The sequence below is a fragment of the Mus musculus genome, chromosome 8 (genome assembly GCF_000001635.26).
Source record: "Mus musculus strain C57BL/6J chromosome 8, GRCm38.p6 C57BL/6J".
Classification (NCBI taxonomy): domain Eukaryota; kingdom Metazoa; phylum Chordata; class Mammalia; order Rodentia; family Muridae; genus Mus; species Mus musculus.
This window is the reverse complement of record NC_000074.6, coordinates 92,985,134-93,011,436: the sequence shown is the minus strand read 5'-3', so window position 1 is coordinate 93,011,436 and position 26,303 is coordinate 92,985,134. Positions and strand designations below refer to the sequence as shown.

At 45.6% G+C, this 26,303-nt stretch overlaps 1 protein-coding gene across 3 annotated transcripts in view; it reads right to left on the bottom strand.

The window, feature by feature from the left end:
• Window positions 1–9,769: 9,769 nt before the first annotated feature.
• The window catches only part of Slc6a2 (solute carrier family 6 (neurotransmitter transporter, noradrenalin), member 2), a 41,198-nt gene continuing 24,664 nt past the window's right edge, over window positions 9,770–26,303 (bottom strand). For all 3 annotated transcript variants that reach the window (XM_006530793.4, XM_006530794.4, NM_009209.3), the window contains 10 exons: window positions 22,284–22,418; window positions 21,208–21,311; window positions 19,970–20,094; window positions 18,519–18,631; window positions 17,292–17,420; window positions 16,704–16,803; window positions 15,721–15,821; window positions 15,303–15,470; window positions 14,352–14,423; window positions 9,770–13,811 (listed from right to left, as the gene is read on the bottom strand). In XM_006530793.4, the coding sequence (XP_006530856.2) occupies window positions 13,788–13,811; window positions 14,352–14,423; window positions 15,303–15,470; window positions 15,721–15,821; window positions 16,704–16,803; window positions 17,292–17,420; window positions 18,519–18,631; window positions 19,970–20,094; window positions 21,208–21,311; window positions 22,284–22,418 (1,071 nt within the window). In that variant the 3' untranslated portion in view covers window positions 9,770–13,787. The remainder of the gene's footprint in view (window positions 13,812–14,351; window positions 14,424–15,302; window positions 15,471–15,720; window positions 15,822–16,703; window positions 16,804–17,291; window positions 17,421–18,518; window positions 18,632–19,969; window positions 20,095–21,207; window positions 21,312–22,283; window positions 22,419–26,303) is intronic.

The window sequence follows — 26,303 nt, the reverse complement described above, 5'->3', positions numbered from 1 at the left end:
ATCCGGCAACGGCCCGGCCTCAAGACAGGGCAAATTCACTTCTGGGTACCTTGGAAGTGTTCTAGAAACTCTAAAGATCAGATTTATTTTTTTAAACAAAGGGGATCGACTTTGCCCGGGTTAATCCCAAATAAGGAAAAGTCAACTATGTTTCTTCTCTGGGTTCATACTTACAGTTAACCCCAATGTGTAGCCTAGAATGTGTTGTGAACAGCATCCAGAATATACCTATCAGAAGTAATCTCATCTGTGTCCCCGCCTCCACCATCTGAGAGACCCAGAAAATAGCCTTCACATGCAAAGGCAGCAGGACACAGCGGGCTAAGCTGTAAAAGGATATCCTGTTCTGAGAGGGACTGGGACACAGCCCAGGTTGCTGGGGCCTGTGCTCCCCCCCGCCCCCCTCCCCCCGGTACTTTAAACATTTCTATCACATTCTATTGTAAATATTGAGAACTCGGAACAAAGAAGGAGAAATGGAGAGACCCCAGGGAGTCTGAGAACTGCGATTGGAGTCAGGAGATGAAATTAAATGAGAAAGAAAACTTTCATTCACCATAAAGGCAATCAGAAACACTAAAAGGACTTAAATAAGTATGCAGTGGGCGCTCAATAGTGCTTTCGTGCCAGCAAGACATCTACTGCTCTCTCAGGCTGAGGATCTCAAAGCTGTGTTTATCTGTCCATGTTTTCAATGCCTATACAGTACACGGGATTCTCATGAGTGAATGAATTAATGAATGTTTCCTCCCAGGACAACTAGTATGAAACCAATTTATCTTTGTGTCTAGATATGACAATAGTTGATGTTCTGCTCCCAAATAAACTCCAAGAAGTACGGAGAAAAGGAAAATTCTAGACTCCTCTAGACACCCTTCAGCTGCCACTTAGCTCTAGAGTGTGTTTGGCGCCACCTAGTGACTGTATAATATTTGAACCATCGCCTTTTGTTGCCAAAGGAGCCTTGCCAGGCCAAGGAAGGAAGGAGGGAGCTAGAGAGAAGAGAACTTCTTCGCTTAGCCAATATAGCCACTAAACAGGTCTGAGGGGTCTCTGTAAGCGCACCCCAGATATATCTACTCTTACCCTGTGTACTGGCTGGTTTTGTGTATCAACTTGACACAAGCTGGAGTTACCACAGAGAAAGGAGCCTCCCTTGAGGAAATGCCTCCATGAGATGCAGCTGTAAGGCGTTTTCTTAATTAGTGATCAAGAGGGGAGGGCCCAGCCCATTGTGGGTGGTGCCAACCCTGGGCTGGTAGTCCTGGGTTCTATAAGAAAGCAAGCTGAGCAAGCCAGGGGAAGCAAGCCGGTAAGCAGCACCCTTCCATGGCCTCTGCATCAGCTCCTGCCTCCAAGTTCCTGCCCTGTGTGAGTTCCTGTCCTGACTTCCTTGGTGATGATCAGCAATGTGGAAGTGTAAGCTGAATATATCCTTTCCTCCCCAACGTGCTTCTTGGTCATGATGTTTTGTGCAGGAATGCAAACCCTGACTAAGATACCCTGCAAGACTTGAGTCCTAAGTCCCATCACCACAGCTCAGGAGTAATTGATCTTAAGAGGTGGGGTGATGTATTAGGACAAACAGGTAATGCAAAGTGCACTGGTTATTGTTCTGTTCTACAAATTAACTCACTGAATCTGACCCAGAGCTTCAGGACAGGGGTACATTGTAGAGGAGAAGAGAGTACTAGAGACTGCTGCCTCTGCACAGGACTTGCTTGCTGTGGCTACCTGTGTGTGAGGGTGGGGGAGGATGAACTGGGAAGAAGTGGGTCATCAATAGGTGTGGAAGAGGAATAAGAGGAGACCATGGAGGAGGGGATGTGGCCACAGTACTTTGTATACAGATAAACGGTCAAAAATTAAAACTGATCTATGTTAGTCTTCCCAAATCAATTCACCAAGTAAGTTAATCCCTCCCACACATGACTAGATGTTACACAACCCCTCCCAGATTCGACTAAAGGTTTGTCTCGCAAGCTTTTCATATCCTGTCAAGTTGACACCAGCCATCACTCTGATCCACTATCTGTGTATTACAAGAGGTTGGAGAAATCTCTCCTGTTTGGATATTATAGCAACCTTTCTATTATATGCAGTCACTTGCCTTTCTAATATGTATGAATGCACACTACATACAAGAATGTAAACTGTGTGTGAGAGAGAGAGAGATGCATATACACACAATATAAGATTACAAATTGTATATAATGTGTACAACTTATATATTTATACAAATCAATAACCTTATTTACATGTGCATACAGGATATATTCATAATTGAAGATGCTGTTGGAACTAGATGAGAACACATGTTCATACTTTTGTTGGTGTCAGGAAACATAAAACAAAGAATGGGGCTATGTCTCCTGGGTTCAAATCCCAGGAACAACTTCTGGTCATTTATTTTCTCCATTTGAAGATTGGAAAAGTAATATTGACCACTCCAGTCTCCTCCCTCCTCTTCTGTCTAGCCCCTCTCCCTGTCCTGACTCGGTGAGTTAATTTGTAGAACAGAACAATAATCAGTAAACATTATGTCACCTGTTTGTCATTGTCCCAGGTGCTGATGCTCCAGAGCTATCTGTCCTCCTGGGAGCCAGCAGCTTGTATGACTGGGACCTAACTCCTCTTAACTGAGGCTTGAAATGAAGGCAGGCATCCCTGGGTCACACTCCTCTTCCAGTTATAAAACTCAAGGATCAGGGCTTTATCACTGTAGTTGTGAAAGTTGTGGGTCTCTTGTGTCCTATTATGCCTTGATCGGACTCCACAGCTCACTTGATATACCAAAGCTGCAGACCCTGTGTGGGCATGTCTGAAGTGTCCTCCCCTGGGCACAGGGGTTTGGAGTATTGAGTGGCTGTAGAGATGGGCTAAATTCAGTGTCAATTACAATGAAAAGCAGCTGTGGTACAATATAAATTAACTGAGGTCCTAGAAATAAACTCAGGGTGGGCAGAAAGCAAATGAGTTGTTGCTGGGCTGACCAAGACCAATGTCTTGGTTCATTTTCTATTGCTGTGATAAAATACCATGATCAAAAGCAACTTGGGGTGGAAAGGTTTTACATCACACAGCTTGCAGTCCATCATCCAGGGAGGTCAGGACAAGAAGCAATCATGCCACTCAGCCTGGAGCTGGAGGCACACAGAGGATGTTCCTCATCTAGCAGCTAGCTGGCCTCTGCGGAAGACTCCATATGTCTGTACTCCTGGTCTGTCCAAGTCAAGGCATCACTGGGACCTCTTCTGGAGACAGAGGTGACCTTACTGGGTTTCCTCCCTTTACTTACCATGATGTTCTGCTGCTCTGGATCAGCCCACCCTTTCTCAGACCTGAATCTGATGAAGCTGGTAGCTGATAATAGCATCCTAGATCACACCTGAATGCTTAAGTAGTTTCTAGGTCTTTCTCCTCCACTTTTGGTCCCAGTGGTCATCAGCACTGGCATAAGGGATTGTCTCCCTTGCCACCAAGTCTAACAGGGGCTGGTAGTGAATGTTCCAGAGGGAGGCAAAACCCAGGTATACCTAGAATGTTAACCTCATGCCTAGACAGTCATTTGCCTGTGGATCCAGGAAGACTGTGATTTGATTACCCAAACCAAAGACACCACTCAAAGGTGAATTAAGGGGACATGAGAAGAGGCTCTATTCTAGCCACATGAAACCCAACAATCCAGCTGGTATACATTTGAAATGAGCTGCAAAGTCAGAACAAGACAGAGACCATACAAGAGACCCTAAGCACCACAATTACAAGGTTTCCTGCTGTGGAATGATGAGACAGGGGTGTAGACCTAGGGTCTGGTGTGGGTATAAAATATCCCAAGAAAACGCTAGCTTGTTGAAGACTTGGTCCCCAGAGAGCTGTGCTATTAAAAGGTGATTAGATCCTAAGAGTATTAATCTTATCAACAGACTATTCCAAGTTCATGTCTGAATGGCCTAGGAGGTGGAGCCCAGTGTAAAGATGAGGATCACTAGGGAGATGCTTCCTGCTGCCTCTTGTTCTGACATCCCTTCTATCTCTCCTTGCTTCATAGCTGTCTCACCAAGCAGGTCCCCCTGCCCCTGTTATGCCTTCCCACCTCAATGATACACCAGCATTTCCATTGGCCTAAAAACAATGGCCATTGACTGAAACTATACAGCAAATAGACCTTTCCTCCTTGGCGTTGCTTTTGTTGGGTATTCTGTTATAGTGCCAGGATGCTTACTACCACAGAACTGATACCAGATACAGGGCTTGTTGCCATGACTACAGTTGACGCCCTGACTGTGGTACAGATTTTTTGGAGATGTAGAAGGAATTTGGAAGAGATTGGACAATGTAGCTAGACAAGATTTGAAAAGCAGTAAGCAGAGCATGGTGGCTGAGGCTGCTGGACCAGAACACTGACAAGAACACAGACATCAAGGACTGTGGAGTTTCAGATGGAAATGAGATGCTGTCAGGAACTGAAGTAGAATCCACTCATGCTGCATTCTTACAACGGGCTTGTCTATATCTGTTCTATGCCCAAAGAGTTTGTGGAAGCCTGTATGTAAAGAGGATGATGTAATTAATTTTAAGAAACACAACTGATGCCTTCAGGCTTCTTCTGACAATGCTAGAAGTGACCTAAGAAAATCATAGTCAATTTTCTCTCTAAGGCGGGTCCACTCAGGAGAGCACAGGCCACAGAAGCAGCAGAACAGCTGGGACAGGGTTCTACAGGCCTATATCTGTAGCCAGGAGGTGGGGCTGTTCCACAACCCTCTGTGCACTGAACTTGCCAGGAGAGAGCTGGTCTCCCAGGCTTACAGACTCACAGGAGGAACAAGCTTCAGCCAGACACAACAAGAACATCTAGCACCAGAGATTACCAGATGGTGAAAGGCAAACGCAAGAATCTTACCAACAGAAACCAAGACTACTTGGCATCATCAGAACTCAGTACTCCCACCACAGCAAGTCCTGGATACCCCCAACACACCAGAAAAGTAACATTCGGATTTAAAATCATATCTCATGATGCTGGTAAAGGATTTTAAGGACATAAATAACTCCCTTAAAGAAACACAGGAGAGCACAGCTAAACAGGTAGAAGTCCTTGAAGAGGAAATACACAAATCCCTTAAAGAATTACAGGAAAACGCAACCAAACAGGTAATGGAATTGAACAAAACCATCAAGGATCTAAAAATGGAAGTAGAAACAATAAAGAAATCACAAAGGGAGACAACTCTGGAGGTAGAAATCCTAGAAAAGAAATCAAGAACCATAGATGCGAGTATCACCAACAGAATACAAGAGATGGAAGAGAGAATCTCAGGTGCAGAAGATTCCATAGAAAACATGGACACAACAATCAAAGAAAATGCAAAATTCAAAAAAGATCCTAACTCAAAACATCCAGGAAATCCAGGACACAATGAGAAGACCAAACCTAAGGATAATAGGTATAGATGAGAATGAAGATTTTCAACTTAAAAGGCCAGTAAATATCTTCAACAAAATTATAGAAGTAAACTTCCCTAACCTAAAGAAAGAGATGCCCATGAATATACAAGAAGCCTACAGAACTCCAAATAGACTGGACCAGAAAAGAAATTCCTCCTATCACATAATAATCAGAACACTAAATGCACTAAACAAAGACAGAATTCTAAAAGCAGTAAGGGAAATTGGTCAAGTAACATATAAAGGCAGACCTATTAGAATTGCACCAGACTTCTCACCAGAGACTATGAAAGTCAGAAGATCCTGGACAGATGTCATACAGACCCTAAGAGAACACAAGTGCCAGCCCAGGCTACTATACCCAGCAAAACTCTCAATTACTCTCCATAGATGGAGAAACCGAAGTATTCCAAGACAGAACCAAATTTACACAATATCTTTCCATGAATCCAATACTTCAAAGTATAATAGAGGGAAAACTCCAACACAAGGAGGGAAACTACACCTAGTAAAAGCAATAAAGTAATCTTTCAAAAAACTTAAAAGAAGCCGGGCAGTGGTGGCACATGCCTTTAATCCCAGCACTTGGGAGGCAGAGGCAGGCAGATTTCTGAGTTTGAGACCAGCCTGGTCTACAAAATGAGTTCCAGGACAGCCAGGGCTATACAGAGAAACCCTGTCTCAAAAAAAACAAAAACAAAAACAAAAACAAAAACACAAGACAACAACAACAAAAAAAAATGGACTCAATTCCCCAATAAAAAGACATAGACTAACAGACTGGCTACATACATACAACAGGACCCAACATTTTGCTGCATACAGGAAACCCACCTCAGGGACAACGACAGACCCTTCCTCAGAGTAAAAGGCTAGAAAACAATTTTCCAAGCAAATGGTCCCAAGAAACAAGCTAGAGTAGCCGTTATAATATCGAATAAAATCGACTTTCAACCTAAAGTTATCAAAAAAGACAAGGAGGAACACTTCATACTCATCAAAGGTAAAAATCTACCAAGATGAATTCTCAATTCTAAATATCTATGCTCCAAATGTAAGGGCACCCACATTCATTAGAGAAACTTTAGTAAAGCTCAAAGCATACATTGCACCACACAAAATAATAGTGGGAGACTTCAATACCCCACTCTCATCAATGGAAAGAGAAACTAAACAGAGACAGTGAAACTAACAGAAGTTATGAAACAAATGGATTTAAAAGATATCTATAGAACATTTTATCCTAAAACAAAATATCCTCTTGTATATCCTACCTTCTTCTCAGCACCTCATGGTACCTTCTCCAAAACTGACCATATAATTTGTCACGAAACAGGCTAGAGCTAGAGAAAGTACCCAAGGAGCTGAAGGAGTTTGCAGCCCCATAGGAGGAACAACAATCTGAACTAACCAGTACCCCCAAGCTCCCTGGGACTAAACCACCAATCAAAGAAAAGACATGGTGGAACTCATGGCTCTAGCTGCATATGTAGCAGAGATGGCCTAGTTGGTCATCAATGGGAGGAGAGGCCCTTGGTCCTGTGAAGTTCTATGCCCCAGTATAAGGGAATGCCAGGGCCAAGAAGCAGGAGTGGGTTGATTGGGGAGCAGGGGGAGGGGTGAGAGGATAGGAGATTTTTGGAGGGGAAACCAAGAAAGGGTATAACATTTGAAATGTAAATAAAGAAAATATCTAATAAAAAATCTAAAGAGGAAGAAGAAGAAGAAGAAGAAGAAGAAGAAGAAGAAGAAGAAGAAGAAGAAGAAGAAGAAGAAGAAGAAGAAGAAGAAGAAGAAGAAGAAGAAGAAGAAGGGCATTCAGCAGAGTCAGTCCAAAAGAGGCTATGTGAGCACCAACTGGTTAAATCATGGGGACTGGGATGCCCAGCATCTGAAACCCACATCCTGTCCTTTGGGGATGGAAATGTTTGCCCTGCCCCACTATTTATGGTGGAACTATGTAACCTCCTCTTCCTTTTCCTCCTCCTCCTCTTCTTCCTCCTCTTCCTCCTCTTCCTCTTCCTCCTCCTTTTAATTTTTTATTGATTCTTGTGGGTTTCACATCATGTAACCCAGTCCTGCTCATCTCCCATCCTTTCATATCCGCCTCTCTCCCTAGCAACCTCCCCCACAAAATAAAACACACATGACTAAACACACACAAACAATAGAAAACATCTCATCATGGAAGCTGTAGTGTGTCAGAGTGTCCCACACTGTATCCCTCTGTTCACACATCTTCACTTGCAAATGTTCATTGCAATAAGTCATTGGGTTGATCAAGATCTCTGCACACTACCAAAGGTGAAACAAACACCAAGCCTGCCACAAAACCTTTGATCTACAATGGTCTTCTGCCTACAAGATCTACTATTACAATGGAGGTACTCCACCACTGTGGGATTAGCCAACCAATATCTGATTTGACTGAAGGCCAATTCCATGAGCTAGAACCCATATCTGACCCTGCTTGGTGACCAAGAACCTGAGATAGCTCAAAAAAGAGCAGCAAAATGACTCCTAATGACATTCTGCTATACTCATAGATCTCTCCTTGCTCTTTCATCATCAGATAACTTCATCCTGCACAGGGCCTGCACCAGATGGTGTGCTAGAGCTGAAAGGAGAAGGGAACTCATGGCCTATCCCTAACCCATATGCTCTCTGCAACTGATAACTATCTGCAAATGATAAGCTGGTTTTCTCCAGTGAAGTCTAACTGGGGAACTAAACCATTCTTGTTTGTTTGTTTGTTTGTTTGTTTGTTTGTTTGTTTCAAGACAGAGTTTCTCTGTGTAGCCCTGGCTGTCCTGGAACTCACTCTGTAGACCAGGCTGGCCTCGTACTCAGAAATCTGCCTGCCTCTGCCTCCCAAGTGCCAGGATTAAAGGCATGCATCATCACTGCCCAGCTATCTTAAAAGTAGGCTGTGTGCCCAGCAGTAGAAGGCCAACAGAAAACAGCACTGGAGATCTCACAATGTCGTGCCAGGGATGTTTTATATTTTAGTCATGTTTCCTCTTCTTTCACCCTACAGTCCTTTGTGTATACATTATGGGCTCCAGGTCAGTGTGTTTACCTAAGTTCATGGATGAGTGAGGCTCTGGGCCTGTATCTGCTTCTTGTGCTTGCTCTTGGTCTCTCTTCCTTATGTTTGATTGTTTTGTTCATTCCCAGTGTTCGTTCTTGTTCTATATTATTATGCTATATTTTATTATTATCCCATAGAGACAGGCAGAGGGTAGATCCAGATGAGAGAACATGAGGGAACAGGGAGGGGAAACTGTAATCTGGATATATTGTGTGAGGAAAAAATTAAAGAAGACAAAAACCTATATTGACCTCACAACTTCACTCAAGCAGAGCCAACCATGAGCTCCAAGGGCCTAAGTGTGCCCACAAAAAAATCTACACTAAATTGTGCATCCAATTCAATCCAGCAGAGATTCTGATGTCTTTGAAAGCCAGGCCTAGGAATGACAAACCAAAACAAAATTAGACAGCAGACATGTTGTCCCATGACGTTCACTTTGTATTTAAACAAAAATGTGTGGGAGCCAAGGGCATAGCTCAGCAGGGGACGGGGGGGGGAGCGGAACGTGTGCTCAGCACACTTGAGGGCCTGGGTTTGAGGGCCTGGGTTTGATTCCAAGTACCAGAGAAGAACAGAGTACAAATCAGGAGGAAAGGAACAAAACAGGGAGGATGGTAGAGGAGGGGAGGGGAGGGGAGGGGAGAGGAGGGGAGGGGAGAGGAGAGGAGAGAAGATGGGAGGGGAGAGGAGCAGAAAGGAGAGGAGAGGGAAGAGGAGAAAAGGATAGGAGGGGAGGGGAGGGGAGGGGAGGGGAGGAGAGGAGAGGAGAGGGGAGGGGAGGGGAGGGGAGGGGAGGGGAGGGGAGGGGAGGGTTGAGGAGAGGAGAGGAGAGGAGGGGAGGGGAGAGGAGAGGAGAGGAGAGGAGAGGAGAGGAGAGGAGAGGAGAGGAGAGGAGAGGAGAGGAGAGGAGAAGGAAGGAGAAGAGAAGGAGGGGAGAGAAAGGGGAGGGCAGAGGAGGGGAGAGGGTAGGGGAGAGGAGAGGGGAAGGGTGAGGAGGGGAGTGGAGAGGACTGCCAACCCTTGAGTTATCATCACATTCTCAATCTCCTCTGTCTCCCATCTCTTTCTTGGCGTCTCAAAGCAGCCCTTTGGGTGAAAGGTGGGTTACTGTGATCAAAATCTGTTCTTTGCCAGTCAGTGACCCATCAGAGACAGGGGCACTTGCTTTGTGTAACTCACAGCTCTTACATTCGTGAAAAAAGCACTCAGAACTGTACAACCCAATACACGGCACAGGAAATATCCTTTATTAGACTGTACATTTATTTGTTTTTTTTTCCACAAAGAGAACTTTCAAAATAAATCCAAAGCAGACGCAGAGATCCGCACGATACTTGGACGGTCCGTGACACGGAGAAGATGTGAATGAAACAATCCTATTTACACAGACGTAGAGACAGTAGAGCAAGGACAGGTGCCCCTGACTTCACATTCACCAACCAGGGCCAGGGACCCTGCCTGTGGGCAGAGCTGTGGGTGCCCAGGCCAGCAAACACAGGGCAGAGCGATACCCTCTGCCTTCTCAATGCTACCCAAGCATCAAATCGACTGGGCTAGACTTGACTTCTTCTCAAACATCAAGGCTTTCTGGCATGAGATGAAAAGAAAACTCTGAAAAAGAGGATCTACTGGACATTACAGGAATATCAAAGCTCTGCAGGCAGAAACCTCTATTTCTAAGCCCAATAGATGGTCAGTTATGGGGTCACTTCTGGAAGCTTCTGAGCTGATCTGCTTTCTTCATTGTGACTTTAGCACAAGGATGTTATTATACTTTATTCTGGTTTATGTTTTCAATAGGATGTGTCCTTTGATGACATGATCAAATCTCTGTTTTATAGAGATGTGCCCCCCTCCCAAAATCTAAAGATATAAAGTTCCTCTCTCAAGATATAGCTAATTGGCTGCAGAGCCACTGCTAATCAACTCTAAATGCCGAGCTGCTTCCACTACACCAGACACTGACTCTGATCACTTCCTCACCATAGTTTTCAAAAGAAATAAACACATGAAGTGAGTGAGCTTAATGGGGTAGAAATGATTTCTTTGGTAAGAACGTGTCAATCTTACATTACCAAATCTAGAAAACCTAGACTGGATGACTGTGCAGCAGGGGACTGGCTTCCACCTGGGCAGGAATTAAGGCAGTTTTGGGACCTTTGTTGTGTAGGATATCTGCAGTGAGTTAGTATCCACTTTCTCTCCTGTCTCACTTGACTCTAGAATGGAGACTGGCAGGCAGAGACTAAGTAATGCTAAAGTCTTAAACAAAGGTCTCACATATCATAGAAAACAATTCTCTAAAAATCAGATTAATTATCAAAAGCGTCGAGTGTCACATTCGGTACTTGGGAGAATGCTGGCCCTGGATGAGCCATACTACTAAAATAAAAAAATCAGTCAGAACACAGAGGGCAAGCATTACTTATGATGACAGAGTAGCCCCCATCTGGCAAGCGTGGGTGGAAAGGTGGGTACAGGTGACCTCCTAGCACCTTCGTGAGACCCTCCAGGAGCTTTCTGGGTGTCTCCCCGCTCCCCCACTAGAGCACCTGGGCGTACAAACACAAAGCACTTTGTCCCAGTCTCAGGAGCCAACTTTGCCACAAAGCAGCACCATTGCTTTAGTCTGGGGCTCATTCGGCTAGCACCACATTTTCAACTTCAACCCCTGGGAGGGAGCAGTGTCTGCAGGTGAAGAGGCCACTCAGATGGCAACGAGAAAATGGTGGCCCTGTGCTGATCCAAGGCACCCAGGTTTTGTGAGCATGTGCTCTCAAGACAGTCAGGTGGACGCTTGCTTCTCAGGCCCCACTATTCAAAGGGTGACTTGTCATCAAAGGCGAGGACAATGCCTCTCAGGGAGCCAGTGTGGGGAGATGAGTAACATCCTTCTGCCCCCCTCCCAACACTTTGTTCTGCTAAGAAACACTCTTCCCCCTTAAGTGTGACTCTGTGCATTCTGTTTGGTGTCAGCCCACAGAAGGGTAAACAAGGAGTCCCCTGGTGCTCTGGACTGTGACGACAAGATGAGGATGGAGGCTCCACCCAGATCCCTAGGGAGATGAGATGTTGACCAAGCGAGATTTCTCATCTTCTCACCAGGGAAGTGGGGAGACAGGAAGCAGTCTTCCTTTCTATGGGGCAGCTTGGAGGCAGGGAGGGTAAGCATGGATTGTTTAAATAGTACAATATATATTTGGTTTTGGTTTTTTCGAGACAGGGTTTCTCTGTGTAGCCCTGGCTGTCCTTGAACTCACTCTGTAGACCAGGCTGGCCTTGAACTCAGAAATTCACCTGCCTCTGCCTCCCAAGTGCTGGGAGTAAAGGTGTGTGCCAATATTTTAAAGGTAACAACTAGAAAGGAATTACTACTCATGAGAAGTGTTGAGGTTGTTGCTAGCAGGGTCCTGGCTTGCACCTACCTTGAAATGGGGTGGAAGAGCTTTCTCTTCCCCAGTGCTCCAAGACATTTGCCAATGCGGGATGCCTTGAGCTGACATGGCCTTCTTACATGGAAAGACAAAATTTCCTCTAAGGAATAACTCAAGGACTCTGATTCGGGGGAAATTTTGGTGGTCCTCAGAGTAAACTATCTCCCCATCCCCAGCTGGCCTCACCTGGCCTATTTTTACAGCCTCCATGGGACATGGGAACATCCTAGTTTCTCCATGTGCCTCCTACATGACTCCAATCACACACACACACTCACACATGCACACGTGCACACCAACACACACATACACACATAGACATGCACACATACACAAGGACACACACAGACATACACACACATATAAACAAACATATATACACATACACAGACACACACAAATGTGCACTTATAGACATGCGCGCGCGCACACACACACACAACCTAGGAAGGGAATCCTACTATCACAATGGCAACCTATGATTCTAGATTTCAAGAAAGGGCGTAAGAGACTCAAACCAGAAACATAAAGCTCAAGGAGATGCCATCAATTTACCAAACCATTCTTTCCCTCAATGAACCAAACCTAACCACCAGAGGGCAGTAGTTGCAAGTTTGTGTCACATGTGAAACTTAGAAACTTCCTGAAGCCATCTGACTGTCCCCTCCAGTCAGAATACCATCCCTGGACTTGAGAGGCTGGGCTGGGCTGGGCTGTGGTAAGCCCCATCGTGCCCTCCAAGGTGCCAAGTCAAGTAAATAAGGAAACAGGCCATTTTCAGAGCCAATGGACTCTACTGCTCAGGACCCCTGTCTGCTGAGGTTCCCAGGGGAAGACCACAAAGAACCATGGCAGCCTATCAAGTTGTCCTACAACACCCACCTGGCCTCCCAGGACAGAAATCCCTGTGATGGGCATACATATCTGGCTTTAGAGGGACCCTGTCTCAATCCCTAGGAAGGTCTTGGGAACTACCCATATGTCTGACAGAACAAGACTGGCAGGTGGCCTTGGCAGGCACAATTTGTCTAGCGGTTACCACCTTTCTAAAGGATCTGACTTTGGGGAACTCCCTCACTGGTGATGCAGCTACATTCTTCCCCTAAAATCATGGTTTGGGGGCTCTCCAAACATCAGAAGTTAGAGTAATATTCTAGAACATACCAAAACCAGCCTTTGATTAACTAGATAGCTAGGTAAGAGTTTCTGCCTAACGCCCTGCCCCCAGACTCAGAGTATCTACCAGCTGCATTTTCAGTGCAAATAAAGCCCCACTCCCAAACAGAGGCTCAGATGCTGGAGCGGTGACAGGATAAATGGAAAGAGAGGGGTAACCTGCACACCTTGGCCCCCACACAGACCCTGTCAGGCTTTGCTTGGGCTTTTGATATCTAACCAGAAGCCAATCTCCTCTCAGCCTGGGTGAATGGAAGATTTTGTTTATGATCTGAAGTACAAGCAAATCCGGGAGGGGTTTCTGCCCGGGCTGTGGACCTCAGCTGAGGTGTGCTCCAAATGCAGTAAACCTGCCCTCAAGCCAGAGTTCCAGAATTCACGTCCCACTTCCTCCTTCCAGCCTCTTCCTTGAGGCTCACCAGTTCTCCACTCTCGCTTGCCTCCAGGCCAGATGAACAGAAGGTGAACAAAACCAGCGTCACGGAATCATTAGTAAATGAGAAAACGGGAGCGACGGGGAAGGTGTCTTCCAGGAGAGGAATCCCAAGGCGGTATCCGAATGGGGGCAAAGAGGGTGCCCTGGACCCGGACGTTGGCACATGGGTTCCTCCTCCTCCTCCACATTGCCAGGTTCAGATAGCCAGCCAGTGCCGCAACTGCAAAAGGACAGCAAGGCCACTACAGTGAGGACAGAGTCAGTGGGCACTTAGAGGAAGGGGTCAGCTGGTTGGGGCCACACAAAGCAAAGAGCAGACAAAACAAATAGCCACCTTGTTGACCCAGACCCCAGAACACCTTCCCTAATTGGTGCTAAGGCTGGATGCAAAGAAACCACCCCAAAAGGAGGAGGTCAACAAGTATCCTCGTCACTGCTTGGGCCAGCAACATGCTATTAATGCCTTCAAGGTATAACATACTCAGCTTAGCGTGGTGACACTAACATGACAACTCAGAGGCAGAAGAAAAGTCCAGCACTTGGCATCTCAGGATGCCAAGAAAAACAGGACAGCAACAGCAGGAGGCTGGCTGGACTCACAGCAGTCTCATCTCCTGCCCCCTTCACCTTCGGCCCTAAAATGAAGGTGACTGCCATCCAGACTTTCCTGTGACCTCTCTTGGGGGCGCCCAGCAGGGAACAGCCAACCAGAACCCACCATATCCTGTCCCACACAACCCAAGTTCAGCTCTGCATCTACCTGGAACTGTCTCACGTCTCTCTGGGCCACCAGGTGGTGCTCATTCTCCGGGGTGATTCCGTAGGCCACTCTCTGTGAGAAGGGAGAAGGGAGGGAGCCTCAGGAGACCAGGGAAAGCAGCCCAGGGGTGAGGTCTTTGCCTTACAAAGTAGGGATATTTGAAAAGGCCACCAACAATAGTTTGTGCAGCCAAATAAGTGTCATAATATACTAAGTCAGAATAAGAGGTACCTCTGCTGTGTGTGGGTATGATATGCCTATGCCTATGTCTATGTCTATGTCTATGTCTATGTCTATGTCTATGTCTATGTCTATGTCTATGTCTATGTCTATGTCTATGTCTATGTCTATGTCTGCCTATGCCTATGCCTATGCCTATGCCTATGCCTATGCCTATGCCTATGCCTATGCCTATGCCTATGCCTATGCCTATGCCTATGCCTATGTCTATGTCTATGTCTATGTCTATGTCTATGTCTATGTCTATGTCTATGTCTATGTCTATGTCTATGTCTATGTCTATGTCTATGTCTATGTCTATGATTTCAGAAACCCCTGGTTTAAGCTGATCATATTGTGATGATTAGAAAAATGGTTGCAGGGCTCATACAAAGAGAAATGGGATATCTGAAGGCATCTCACACATTGAAAGGGGGCAGGCATGGCGGAGCTTTGCCTTCTCATGTGAACAGCAGAAACAGCCATGGAAATGGCAGGAAGCATGCAGGAAGCACTTCCTGTGGGCCAGGTTCTTTACTTAGTACTCAAGTCTTCTTCTCTTCCAAGCTACACAGTATTATTCTCAGGCTACAGATGTAGACACTGAGGCTCGGGGTGGGTCTTCTCAGCAAATGAGGCAGGTGCGCTAAATCAAAGTATCCTCTATCTCTGTCTTACCTCGACAGGACAGCCATGTTCACCCTCATGCCACAACAGCCACCCAGAGCTCACCTCCCACAGGGAGCCGCGTATGCTGAGGAACTTGTAGATGACATAGGCAGGGACCAGGATCATGGATGAGAGGGCGATGCCCCACCCGACCCAGTTGGCCCAGGGAGGATAGGTGTAGTCATCATAGGTAAGCGGCTTGAAGTTGATGATGCTGACCACCACCACAAACTGCAGGAAGGGAGGGGCAGAGAGGGAAGAAGGATGCAGGGAGCAAGTGAGGCTGGAGCCACACAACAGCAGCTGGGGGACCTGCCCGGACTCCCACTAAGATGGAACACCCTCCACACCCATTAAGGCCTGCATGACCAGGGCTTCCAGACCCCAGCACCTCCTTCCTTAGGAAATAAGTATGCACACCCTGCCCCCAACCTGGACTCAGCCACCCTACCAACAGGCACCCCAGCCACACCCTACCCACCAGGAGGAAGGCGGGGCTCACGAACTTCCAACACAGCCTCCAGTACAGGCCTGGCTTAAACCCCATCATCTGCTGGATGTCATTGCTGAACCTGTCCACACCTGTGAGCACATGGGGCAAGCGTGTCACAGGGAGCCCAGAGATGCAGGACTGGGGCCTCCCCCTGAAGCCATTCCATGAGAAGCTGTCAGAGTGCAGGGCAGGTGGCAGGAGACTGCCACCTTGGAATGCAGGAAGCCTGGCAGGCACTTTGATGATGGCAAACAAGGGAGCTGACAGAGTCACCTTGCATGTGACATTGTGATTATCTTATAAGACAGAAGCCAGAGCTCAGAGAAGGGAGGGCCAGACTGAGTAGCCAGGTGCCTGGATTCCAGCCTGGCTCTTTCTTCTAGCCTAGGCTTTCTTCGTAAACAGTTTGTCTGTCCATATGTTCATGCACATGGACACCCTCAATCAGAATCTAAGAGAGACCGTTAGACACTCTCACTGCGATCTCTTTCAGAAAGAGTAAGAATAAGATTAACCAAGGGGAAATGAGCAGTTAGAACACATTTGACAGTTTAGTAAGTAAAATCCAGGATACCTATTTAAATTTTAAGTTCAGACACATAATAGAAAAAAAATCAGTATCAGTAGATTCTATGCAATATTTGGGGCCTATAGATCTAAAACCATGTGTTCATTTTTCACCTGAAGTTCAAGTTTAGCTGGACATCCTGTTTTGTTTGTTCAAGCTGTCTGGTTTGGGGATCTGTAGCTCTCTAATGATTCTACTTCAGATGCTGGTACTGGGTGTCTCCCAGGTCTTACAGCCCAGTGAGCTGAGGATTGCAAGAGACTCAGACCTATATTTAATAGAGGCTGCTCACCTCTGGAGATCCATCCAGATGGCTGCACTGGACATGAAAAAAACCCTTTCCCCCTCCAGATAAAACAGACTCCAGGAGTCCTAGAGATCAGAACTTGTGACACTCACTTACCATAAAACCAGGAAACTCCAATAGCTTCCATAAGCACCGCAAACAGAATGGAGGTGCCTGCTGCAAAGGTGTCCAGCAGAGTGAGGACATAAATCCCTCCCTGAGGCACAGAGAGAAAGGGCTTAGGTCATCCTTGGCTATAAATAGTCACTGACTACATCTACCAAATCCCACCCATCCCTATTCTCACCTGCTCAGGGTCATGTTTACAAACATGCATAATAGGGCTAAGGTATTGCTCAGTGTGTCTGTATTCTAGTGGAGGGCTCTAGGAGCTTCTAGCAGGAAGTGTTTTGTTTGATAAACAGTATGATAAGCTTCCAGGGAACTTCTGCTGGCTCTAAGTCAATGAGTGGTAAATAATGATGCTTGGAGATCATCAGCCCCAGAAGTAGTAGAAGGCAACGGGATCTGCTGTCTTATCGACATAGTGTTTAACAGAGCCGTTGTGCTCAGCCTCATCCAAGTACCAAGTACCAAGTACCAAGTACCAAGTACCAAGTACCACCCCAGTACCAAGGCTGAGAATGTCTGGATTTTTGAAACACAGTCCTCGAAAGCCCATGAGTATCTCATGTCCAGCCTCACCTTTGTTATGCAAAACAATGCCAGAAGGAAGGTGCTGATGGTGACAACACACGTGAAGAGTTTCCGGTGTCGCTTCAGGACCTGGAAGTCATCAGCCAGTCCAGTGATGACTGCTTCCATGCCTCCCATCTATAGAGAACCAGGAAGGTGGGGTGGGGATGAAGGGGCCCTTGTGGTTCAGTATAACTTCAGTTACATAAGGCTTTCCGGAAAATAACAGACCCTGCCTTCCTCCCAAGCATCTTTCCCCTTTTTTCTACCCCAAACTCAACCAAGCTCAAGTTATAAAGGATGGTGAAGAGCTAACTCTTTCCTGACTCAGCAGCAAGTCCCTGACCCCTGACTAGCTCAGCCTGAGTGGGTACTGATGAAAAATAGAAAGTAAGGGATATAGTTCCCAAATGATACACCTCCATGCAAATGGGGCTTTCTGGAAACATCAACCAAAGAACTTCTTCAAAGTGGGAACTTTATCCCACAGTAGATGACAAGGGTTCCTTGTTGCCTTGGAAGCAAGTATCCCCAAGCAAAGTGGTTACTTTAAATACAGACTCTTGGAGTCTATTCCTTACGAACCGCTGTTGTGACAGACAATAATCACACATGTCCCTTGCTCCTCTCCCTGTCTTTGGAAGACATTGTTAATCAACATCAGTACTCTATCCTGAGATCTAGAATCAGTCTCAGACCCCTTTCCAACACAGTGCTCTGGCAGAGCCACCAAACAAAATTCAAAGACAGTAAGATCCATTGGCTAGCTCCTCCCTACATCATTTAAGAATGAAGGGTGGAAACAGATATAAAAGGATGTCAGGAATTTAACTTTGCATATGACTAAATAGTAATAATAATGATGATGATGATGATAAAAAACAGGGATCTAGTAACAAAACAGGGTCCAAAATGTTTGAGTTGGTTGTCAGTAATAAAATTTAAAGAATGGGAAAGTGCTGTGTCACAGAATGTTCTATTCATGTCCTTTCTGAAGTCTGGCTCCCCATCTGCAAAGGCAGAGTGCTAGGCTGGCGTGTCAGAGGCCCAGTACAATTTGGAGTTCCCGTAGGTTCTGGCTTTGATCTAGGCTATCATTTGGGAGGGAGACTCACTTCATTGTTTGGATTAAAATAGTGCCCTTGGAAACAGATACCAGACAGCAGCAGCCCTACAGGCTGAGTGCTGGAGTGGGTTGCAGGGGTGGAGAAAGGTGTTCTGAGAAGGTTCACTTACTGAACTATCTAGCCCCAGAGCCAGGAGCATCAAGAAGAACAGGACGGCCCAGAACGTGGATCCTGACAGAGTAGAGATGGCTTCTGGATACAGGATAAACACAAGCCCAGCTCCTGTAAGAAATATTAGGGCCTGATCAGCGGCTGGCATGCTCAGTAAAGGCTGAACAGAGCAAGGAACTCTACCCCAGCCTCAGGACATTTGGTCAGGCATGTGTAGGCAGCAGCAGCACAGACTTGGAATCTTGGAATGAGTGATGGAGATACAATTCAGTGTGCTATTGTCTGGATCTCTGTTTCCCAAGCTGCCCTGTGTCAAAGACTTGATCTCCAACTGGTGCAATTGTGTAGTGGTTCAAACTTCAAGAGATGAAACCCAATGTAGTCTTCCATTCTTTGAGGATGCACCCTTTAGGGAGATCCTAGGACCCAAGTTCCTTTTCCCTCTCTCTGCTTTACACCTTGGTCATTAGGTGAACAGATTGCTCTGTCACATGGTCCCACCATAGGCTCCAAAGCAAGAGCGTTAATTAGACATTGTGAGTAACTCTGTTATTTCATATATCAATTATCTTGGGTATTTTGTTAAGAGTAATACAAAGCAAATGAACACAATCTGTGTATCAAACAAGCAGCAGAGAGAGCAGCACCTTGCCTGAACAGCTCTAAGTCATGTTTGGCCAACCTGCCTTCTACTTTGTGGGATTCTACTCTGGTTCTCAGAAATTCACGATCCTCAGGATCCATTAAAGGCTGCCCTTCCCTGAGTCTCATCTTCCTTATGGCCTTAAGAACACAGAAGGCCATAGAGAAGAACAGAGGTTGCAGAATCAGGCTGACTGGGGCCAAATGCTAAAATCACCTCTCACTAGCCCATATTTAGCTTAAATCCCCAATCCCTCATCTTTAAAGAGAATCTGTTAACCCCTGCCTTGTAGCTTTGTGAGAACTAAGTGGAAGGAAGTATGCTGGTATATATTGAACATTGTTTGTCCCCACTAAAATTCATGCTCAGGCTTGCTCCCCAAAATAGTGATGTGAAGAAGGTTGAGGACCTTAAAGAGTTAATTAGATGCTAGTGAGATTAACCCTCTTTTTTGGGGGAGTTCCTACTCTCTGAGGGTTAAGCGGGCTCTTAGGAAGTAGGTTGCTATAAATCAGGGCTGTCCCTCTAAGCATGACTCTTTGGACACCCAGACATTTCTACTACTTCTCTATAGTAAGATAAACAGATATGACCTACACCAGAAGTCTAACTGATAACAAGTCTTCACGATCTGGACTTTCAGAGGTTTAATCTAGCTAAAATTGCCAGGATGATGGCCTCAAGGGAAAGTCCAACAGATGGGGTCCAGAAACCTCCATAGCCAGACTTCTCCAACTACAGAGGCGTTATGAAGCCAGCTCAGTCTTTCTTCATTTAGCTGGAAGCAAAGTGGTTTGGCCACCTACCTTCAGTGGCAACATCCTCAATATTGACCTTATGTTCATGGGCCATATAACCAAGGATGGAGAAGATGGCAAATCCAGAAATAAAACTGGTAACACAGTTGATGGTGCTGGTCAGTAGAGCATCCCTGGTAGAGAGAGAGGCTACTAATGACAGTCCACATGACTCCATCCCTACCCTGCTCAACAACCGCTAGCCATCTATGGAACATTCAGTCTGATCCAGCCTCAAAGGTAATCTCTCCTTTCCATTGCCCTCCTGTCACATGGAACCCCAAGGCCTTGCCATCACTGGGTAAGTACCTGCTGGTGCAGTGCATAGCAAAGAGCTAACCAACTCTTGGGGATCAGAGTTACTCTTCCCATAAGTAAACTCTGTCTTCCTCTCTCCCAGCTCCTTGTATGGTCATTTCAGAGTGTTGCTATGATGAACCACCCTTCACTCTTGCCTTATTTCTAATGACTTTTAGCATATACTCATCTTAGCAAACAAAACAAATCAGCTCATTGATTCACAGACACACTGCCTCCCTGGTTTTGTCTATACTGTTCCTTACCATAACTTATGCCAACAGCTCTACATCTATCTACTGTAATCTCAACTAATCTCCCAGACTTGCCTCGGGTATACTTCTAGACTCTTAATGGTGGCAGTCTACTAAAGGGATGGTGGCCACCACATTTTCTGACCTCCCTAACACCTTTCCTGGCTGAATATTCATCCTGTTCTTTCTTGAATCAAAGATAGTTATTCTGCCTTAATTGTTAAATGGAGTGAGAAAGGGAGGCCCAAATCTCCCAGCTCTGAAGTCCTCATAGCACAAGGCCTGCAGGAGGTAGTAGTACATTTTCCTTGATCCAAACTGGAGGTTTCTTCTGAGTCCTGTCTGCCCTGAAGTCTTACTTCTGATCCAGCTAGCTCTCACCAGCCTGTTCATTCTGTCCCTGCCTGACAGTATCTGATGGACAGAGTCAAATAGCTTCATCGTCTCTTGAAGCCACGCCATGCTCCTCTGTGGCAGTGATCCTTCCCCATGGGCTCCTATAGCTGCTGACCTCAACTTTACCAAGAGGTGTCTTCTAGTGAAATCTGCTCCTTGGACCCCATAGACCACATCGAGGTTCTCAGAATGACCAGGATGGTCCATAGGGGAAAGTCCCATCTAGATAAAACCCTCTCTGTTCCTACAAGGGCCAACTCCAGGATTCCTAGTGCTGGAAAGCACTAAAAGGGTGCTTACCTGTAACAGTTGTTGTCAAATTTATTGTAACTGGCAAATGCAATCAAGACTCCAAATCCAGCCCCCAGAGAAAAAAATATCTGGGTTGCAGCATCAATCCATACCTGGAACCAGTAAATAAAACTCATCACCATCTCTACTTCCTACAGACTGAACAACAGCCCAGAGAGTGCTGTAGACTAGGAAATGTGGTAACAACCTGGGATCTCCCTAGATTCTCCTGGAGTCAGACACCAGAGTAATCATGTCCTGGTGGAGCCCAGCAGATCCATTTAAGGCCCAGATTTTGAAGAAATGTAATAACCTAGAAAATCTAAGCTAGAAATGTTGACAGGGAAAGACAAAGGGTTCTGGCCATCTCATAAATCTTAAGAAGATAATGATTTCTTTGGGACTTCCCCATGCAGATGGTGACAACCAATGAGAGCCTTAAGACACAATGGAGTTTACTTTTCTATCCACCCTCCCTGGAGACAAAAGTAGATGGCTGGTGCACTAAAGCTCTAACCTCTTCTCCAATCTCTATGTCATGGTTTGGCCCTAGTCAATCTCACCTCTCCAATATACAAGCTTAGAGATACATTATATATTTATATATTACATATGTGTATATTGTACATATTATAATATTATTATAATTACATAAGTACACCTAAGGCACTCGAGTGGGATAGTGTTTGCCATGTCTCTACTTGCTATTATTCTGGATTTCCCCAACCTTCTACTATAATGGCAGATTCATTCACTGAAAATGCACTAAGGACTCAGTGCCTGTGTAGCTGACTGAATGAGGGGAAGCTAAACAGGTGCAGAACCCATGGAAACCTGCTCTGCTTCAAAAGTTTCAAGATGACCCATGGCCTGTGGTCTATCATCTCCCTAAGAGTTACACAGGAAAGAGATTGCTTCTTGGGCCTTGATCTACCTCACAGTGGTAAGCTAGACACTCAACTAAGAAAGACGCATATTTAAATATAACCCTCTTAATGCTATGTTACTACACTCATCACCTCCCAACCCTGGGAGGCCTCCCTCCACCTGGCCATTGGGTAGGTAGGTGAACCCTGGGCACTCACCGTGGCCTCCTTGAGGCGGTAGAAGTCAATGTGCAAGTAGGCATTGATGCCATTGGAGGCACCGGGCAGTGTGACGCCATGGACCAGGAGCACAAACAAGACAAAGTAAGGCAGGGTGGCTGTGATCCAGACAACCTGAGCAATACACAAGATGGCTGTGAGAATCCCACCCTGACCATGACCTGGGGAAGTACTAGGACAAGGACACCGGGACTTTTCTCGGACCACAAACATGCCATCCACCACTTCCCTTCTCCTAGTGTTGGAGGTGCCATCATCATTTCAGGACCAGGTCCTCGGCCTGACCCCAGGGACATAAAAATAAACAGATGCAGGGCTCCCTTGGAGAAGCTCGGAACTGATCAAGTCAGTCACTGAGAGAATAGAGATGAGATGAAAGCTGAGGTCACCAAAGGCAAACACTAGGTTTTTCAAAGCCCTTGATGCCTTGTTTTCAACAGAGCTGCCTCTCTTTACTCTATCTTATATGGAACTGTATATAAGAAAATGTAAGGCAGGGTTACTCCTGTCAGCCTTGCCTCTGTCACACTACAGGCATGGGTTGTTAACACCCAACTTACAGGCAGGGTATTTAAAAGTACCTGTCCTTCCTCCTTCTCCTCCTGCTCCTCCTCCTGCTCCTCCTCCTGCTACTCTTCCTCCTCCTCTTTCTTCTTCTTCTTCTTCTTCTTCTTCTTCTTCTTCTTCTTCTTCTTCTTCTTCTTCTTCTTCTTCTTCTTCTTCTTCTTCTTCTTCTTCTTCTTCTTCTTCTTCTTTCTTCTTCTCCCCCCCCCTCTCTCTCTCTCTTTCTCTCTCTCTCCCTCTCTCTCTCCTTTCTATTTCCTTCCTCTCCTTTGCCACTCCCCTTCTCCTTTATCCCTTCCTCCTCCGTGTGTTTTGTTTCCTTCAGTGTTGAGAACAGAGCCCAGAGGATAGAACCCAGAATTTTCCACACGTCAAGCAAGCATGCTACCACTGACATACTTTCTTTCCCTTTATGAGACACTGGCTCACTTGTAGCCCAGGCTCCCTCAAATTCATGATCCTCCTGCCTCGGTCTCCCAAGTGCTGGGATTACAGACACATACCTAACACTTAGCTTCTTTATTTTTTTTCTTTATCCACATTTCAGTATAGCCTCTCAAGTCTAGTACATGTGGCTGGGCAGAAAACAGGAAAACAAAACAAAACAAAACAATTCTCCACCTCAGTAGAAGATTTAGATCAAGACAAGCTATCTTTGCAAAAACACAAAAGGGAAGAAATTATCTTCAGACTCAAAATAGATAGCCAAACCCTGCCCAACAGGGAGAACAGAGAAAAGGGTGACTAGGAGGGTTGTCATTGTCACTGGTCCCTCATGGTCTTGGCCACATATTAAAGTACTCCAAGGGAATTACATACAAAGATATGGAAGACAATTCCCAGTCCTGGGATTTGAGGTTTAAATGGTCTAAGGTCCAGCCTCAACTCCAGTATTTTTTTTCCCAGCAAGGGTCAACATGTAGCCAAAGTTAATGTCTTCGCTCTTGACAAAGCTGCAGGCTGTAGCATTTTCTTTGCAGAAAAGCTGTGCACCAAACTGAGCCAGGGCTGGGTAGTCAGACCCAAAGAAGACAAAGCTGAAACATGAATGGGCATATAGCTTAAAGACCAAGCTCTTTTTTCCCCTACAGCTTAGGAACTCTGTCTCCTAAAGAACCCATACACTGCCCTGGATAGAACATGGAAAACTTAGGACATGACTGAGAGTAATATTCTTTGTCAGCCTAGAAAGATATGGGCCCAAAACAAAAATTGACATATTAGTGACAAACTCCCATGTTTTTCCATACTCATTTTAGAGGCTGGAATTTATCTTCCTGATTTTCCTGTTCCCAGTATATATGGTTCCTTTGAAATGTTTGTTAGGTGAGTGAATGGACAGTCACATGGATGAAAGGTTGCAGTAGAAAATGAGATGTATGGTGGGAGATAGAATGAGTTTTAATTAATTAAATGAATGGATGGATGGGTAGCTAAGAGGGCAGATGGTTGAGTAGGATGGAAGAATGCAAGAGCAGATGAGCTACAATGAGAAGGTTAGTGAATGACGGTCAGCAGAAGAATGAAATTACAGGCAAAGGAATGGGAAAGGAAGCACAGTGTGTAGGCTCTCCAGTGGTGAGCACATCTGGATCAGAGGGAACCAGGAAGGCTCTCCTACTTTATGGCATCCAGCCAATCACTCCCCAGTTCTATGAATATCTGTGAGAACATAAGCTTTGGGCTCTGTGTTCTTTGAGGGGTCATGGGTGCAGAAACATGGCGGGCAAACTTGATAACAAAACAGGGAGAAAACCATGCCCTTGAAAGAGAGGTTGTTGCATCTGGGTAGCCTCACCCTGGTCTCAGATGATTCAGTTTCTCAAACAGGGGAAAGTGGATCCCAACCCTTGGCATCAGGAACAAAGAGGAGCCGTCATCCATCCTTATCCTAACAGTTACAGTTTCCTGCCACTCGTGTCAACAGCTGTGGCCCAGATGCACTGTCCTGCCCAGGAGGCTGGGTGTGACCACACTTCTCCCATGCAAACAGCACCCAGGGTTCTGACTCCAAGGAATCTCCCATGGAACCTGGGTGCTCCTGCACCGGCCACGAGTGTAACTCCAACACAGATTTGGTTTATCACAGGAACGCATAAAGAAATAATGGAGCTGACATGAGTGTGTCAAGTACCAAGAAATGCTCATACATTCAAAGTTAAAACTTTGGGCAGCAAGCGTATTTTCAGACATCTAGGGCATTTGTCAAAAACTAGAGGACATCTTCCTCACATCCATGTGCTCCCCTGTACACATAGCAAAGGGAGAGACCTAGGAGCTCTGGTATCTCCATCCCAGGCTTCCTTTTTAGCATGAGATAAAAAACAAAATGAGTCACTCCTTTTTCTTTTTTTTTCTTTCTTTCCTGTCACTTCCAATATAAATTTTTGTTGTTCTTATTTGTTTTGTTTTGTTTTGTTTTGTTTTGTTTTGTTTTTTGAGACATGGTGTCACTAGGTAGCCCTGGTTAACCCGCTCTTTCATAGACCAGGCTGGCTTCAAACTTAGAAGCATCTGCCTTACTCTGCTTCCCAGATGCTGGGATTAGAAGTATGTTCCATCATGCCCATCCCTAAACATAAATTATTACCTACTTGTATGTGTCTGTGGATAATTTCTGAAGTTCTACAGTACCAAATTCAAACTAATGGCTGATCATAAAACTGAGGAAGACTGTGGCCTGTGACTCATAAAAGGAAAAGTCTCCAGATGGCAGGGCTCTCTATTCAAAGTTGTTCAGGGGAAGAGGCTAAGGTTCCATTATTGAAAAGGTGCAAGCCTTGAGCCTTGCCATGCATCCAAGTATCAGGCCAAGGATGGACCACTAGCACTGATGTCGTCCAAAAGCTCATCAGAAATGGGAGCTCCTACCCCCACCCATACCAAATAAACTCTCTGCAGGAAAGATCAGAAATCTGTGCTTTACCAGGGTGCCCCTCAGGGTCCTCTTAGACCTGCAATTGAAGAAGCTCTGGTGGCGGTAATGCTCCAAAACTAAGAATATAGATACCCACACTCGCAGGAGAAAGCTCCCTACAGTTTGTGGCCAGCTAGCCTCACCTACTTGGCAAGTGCCAGACTAGTGAGAAATCATGTCTCAAACAAACAAACAAACAAAACCAAGCACAGTGCACAGGAATGACAATCTGAAGTCTTCCCTTTGGGCCTTGCATGTTCACACACACCCAAATACGTATGTGCACTCCACTCACATACAAACATACACATGTGCACACAGACAAGAACTAAAATAAATAACAAAGTCATATCCACTCTGTATCCCTGTAAAACTGCATTAGTTTTTCCAGTTTTAGGATTTGTAGTCTTTGAACCGAATTTTGAGGCCATTTTCACTAACAATGAAGACAGTCTATTATGGAGAAGAATTTATAGGGTATGGCATAAAGATAATGTTGCTTAAGAAAATAAGGAGCT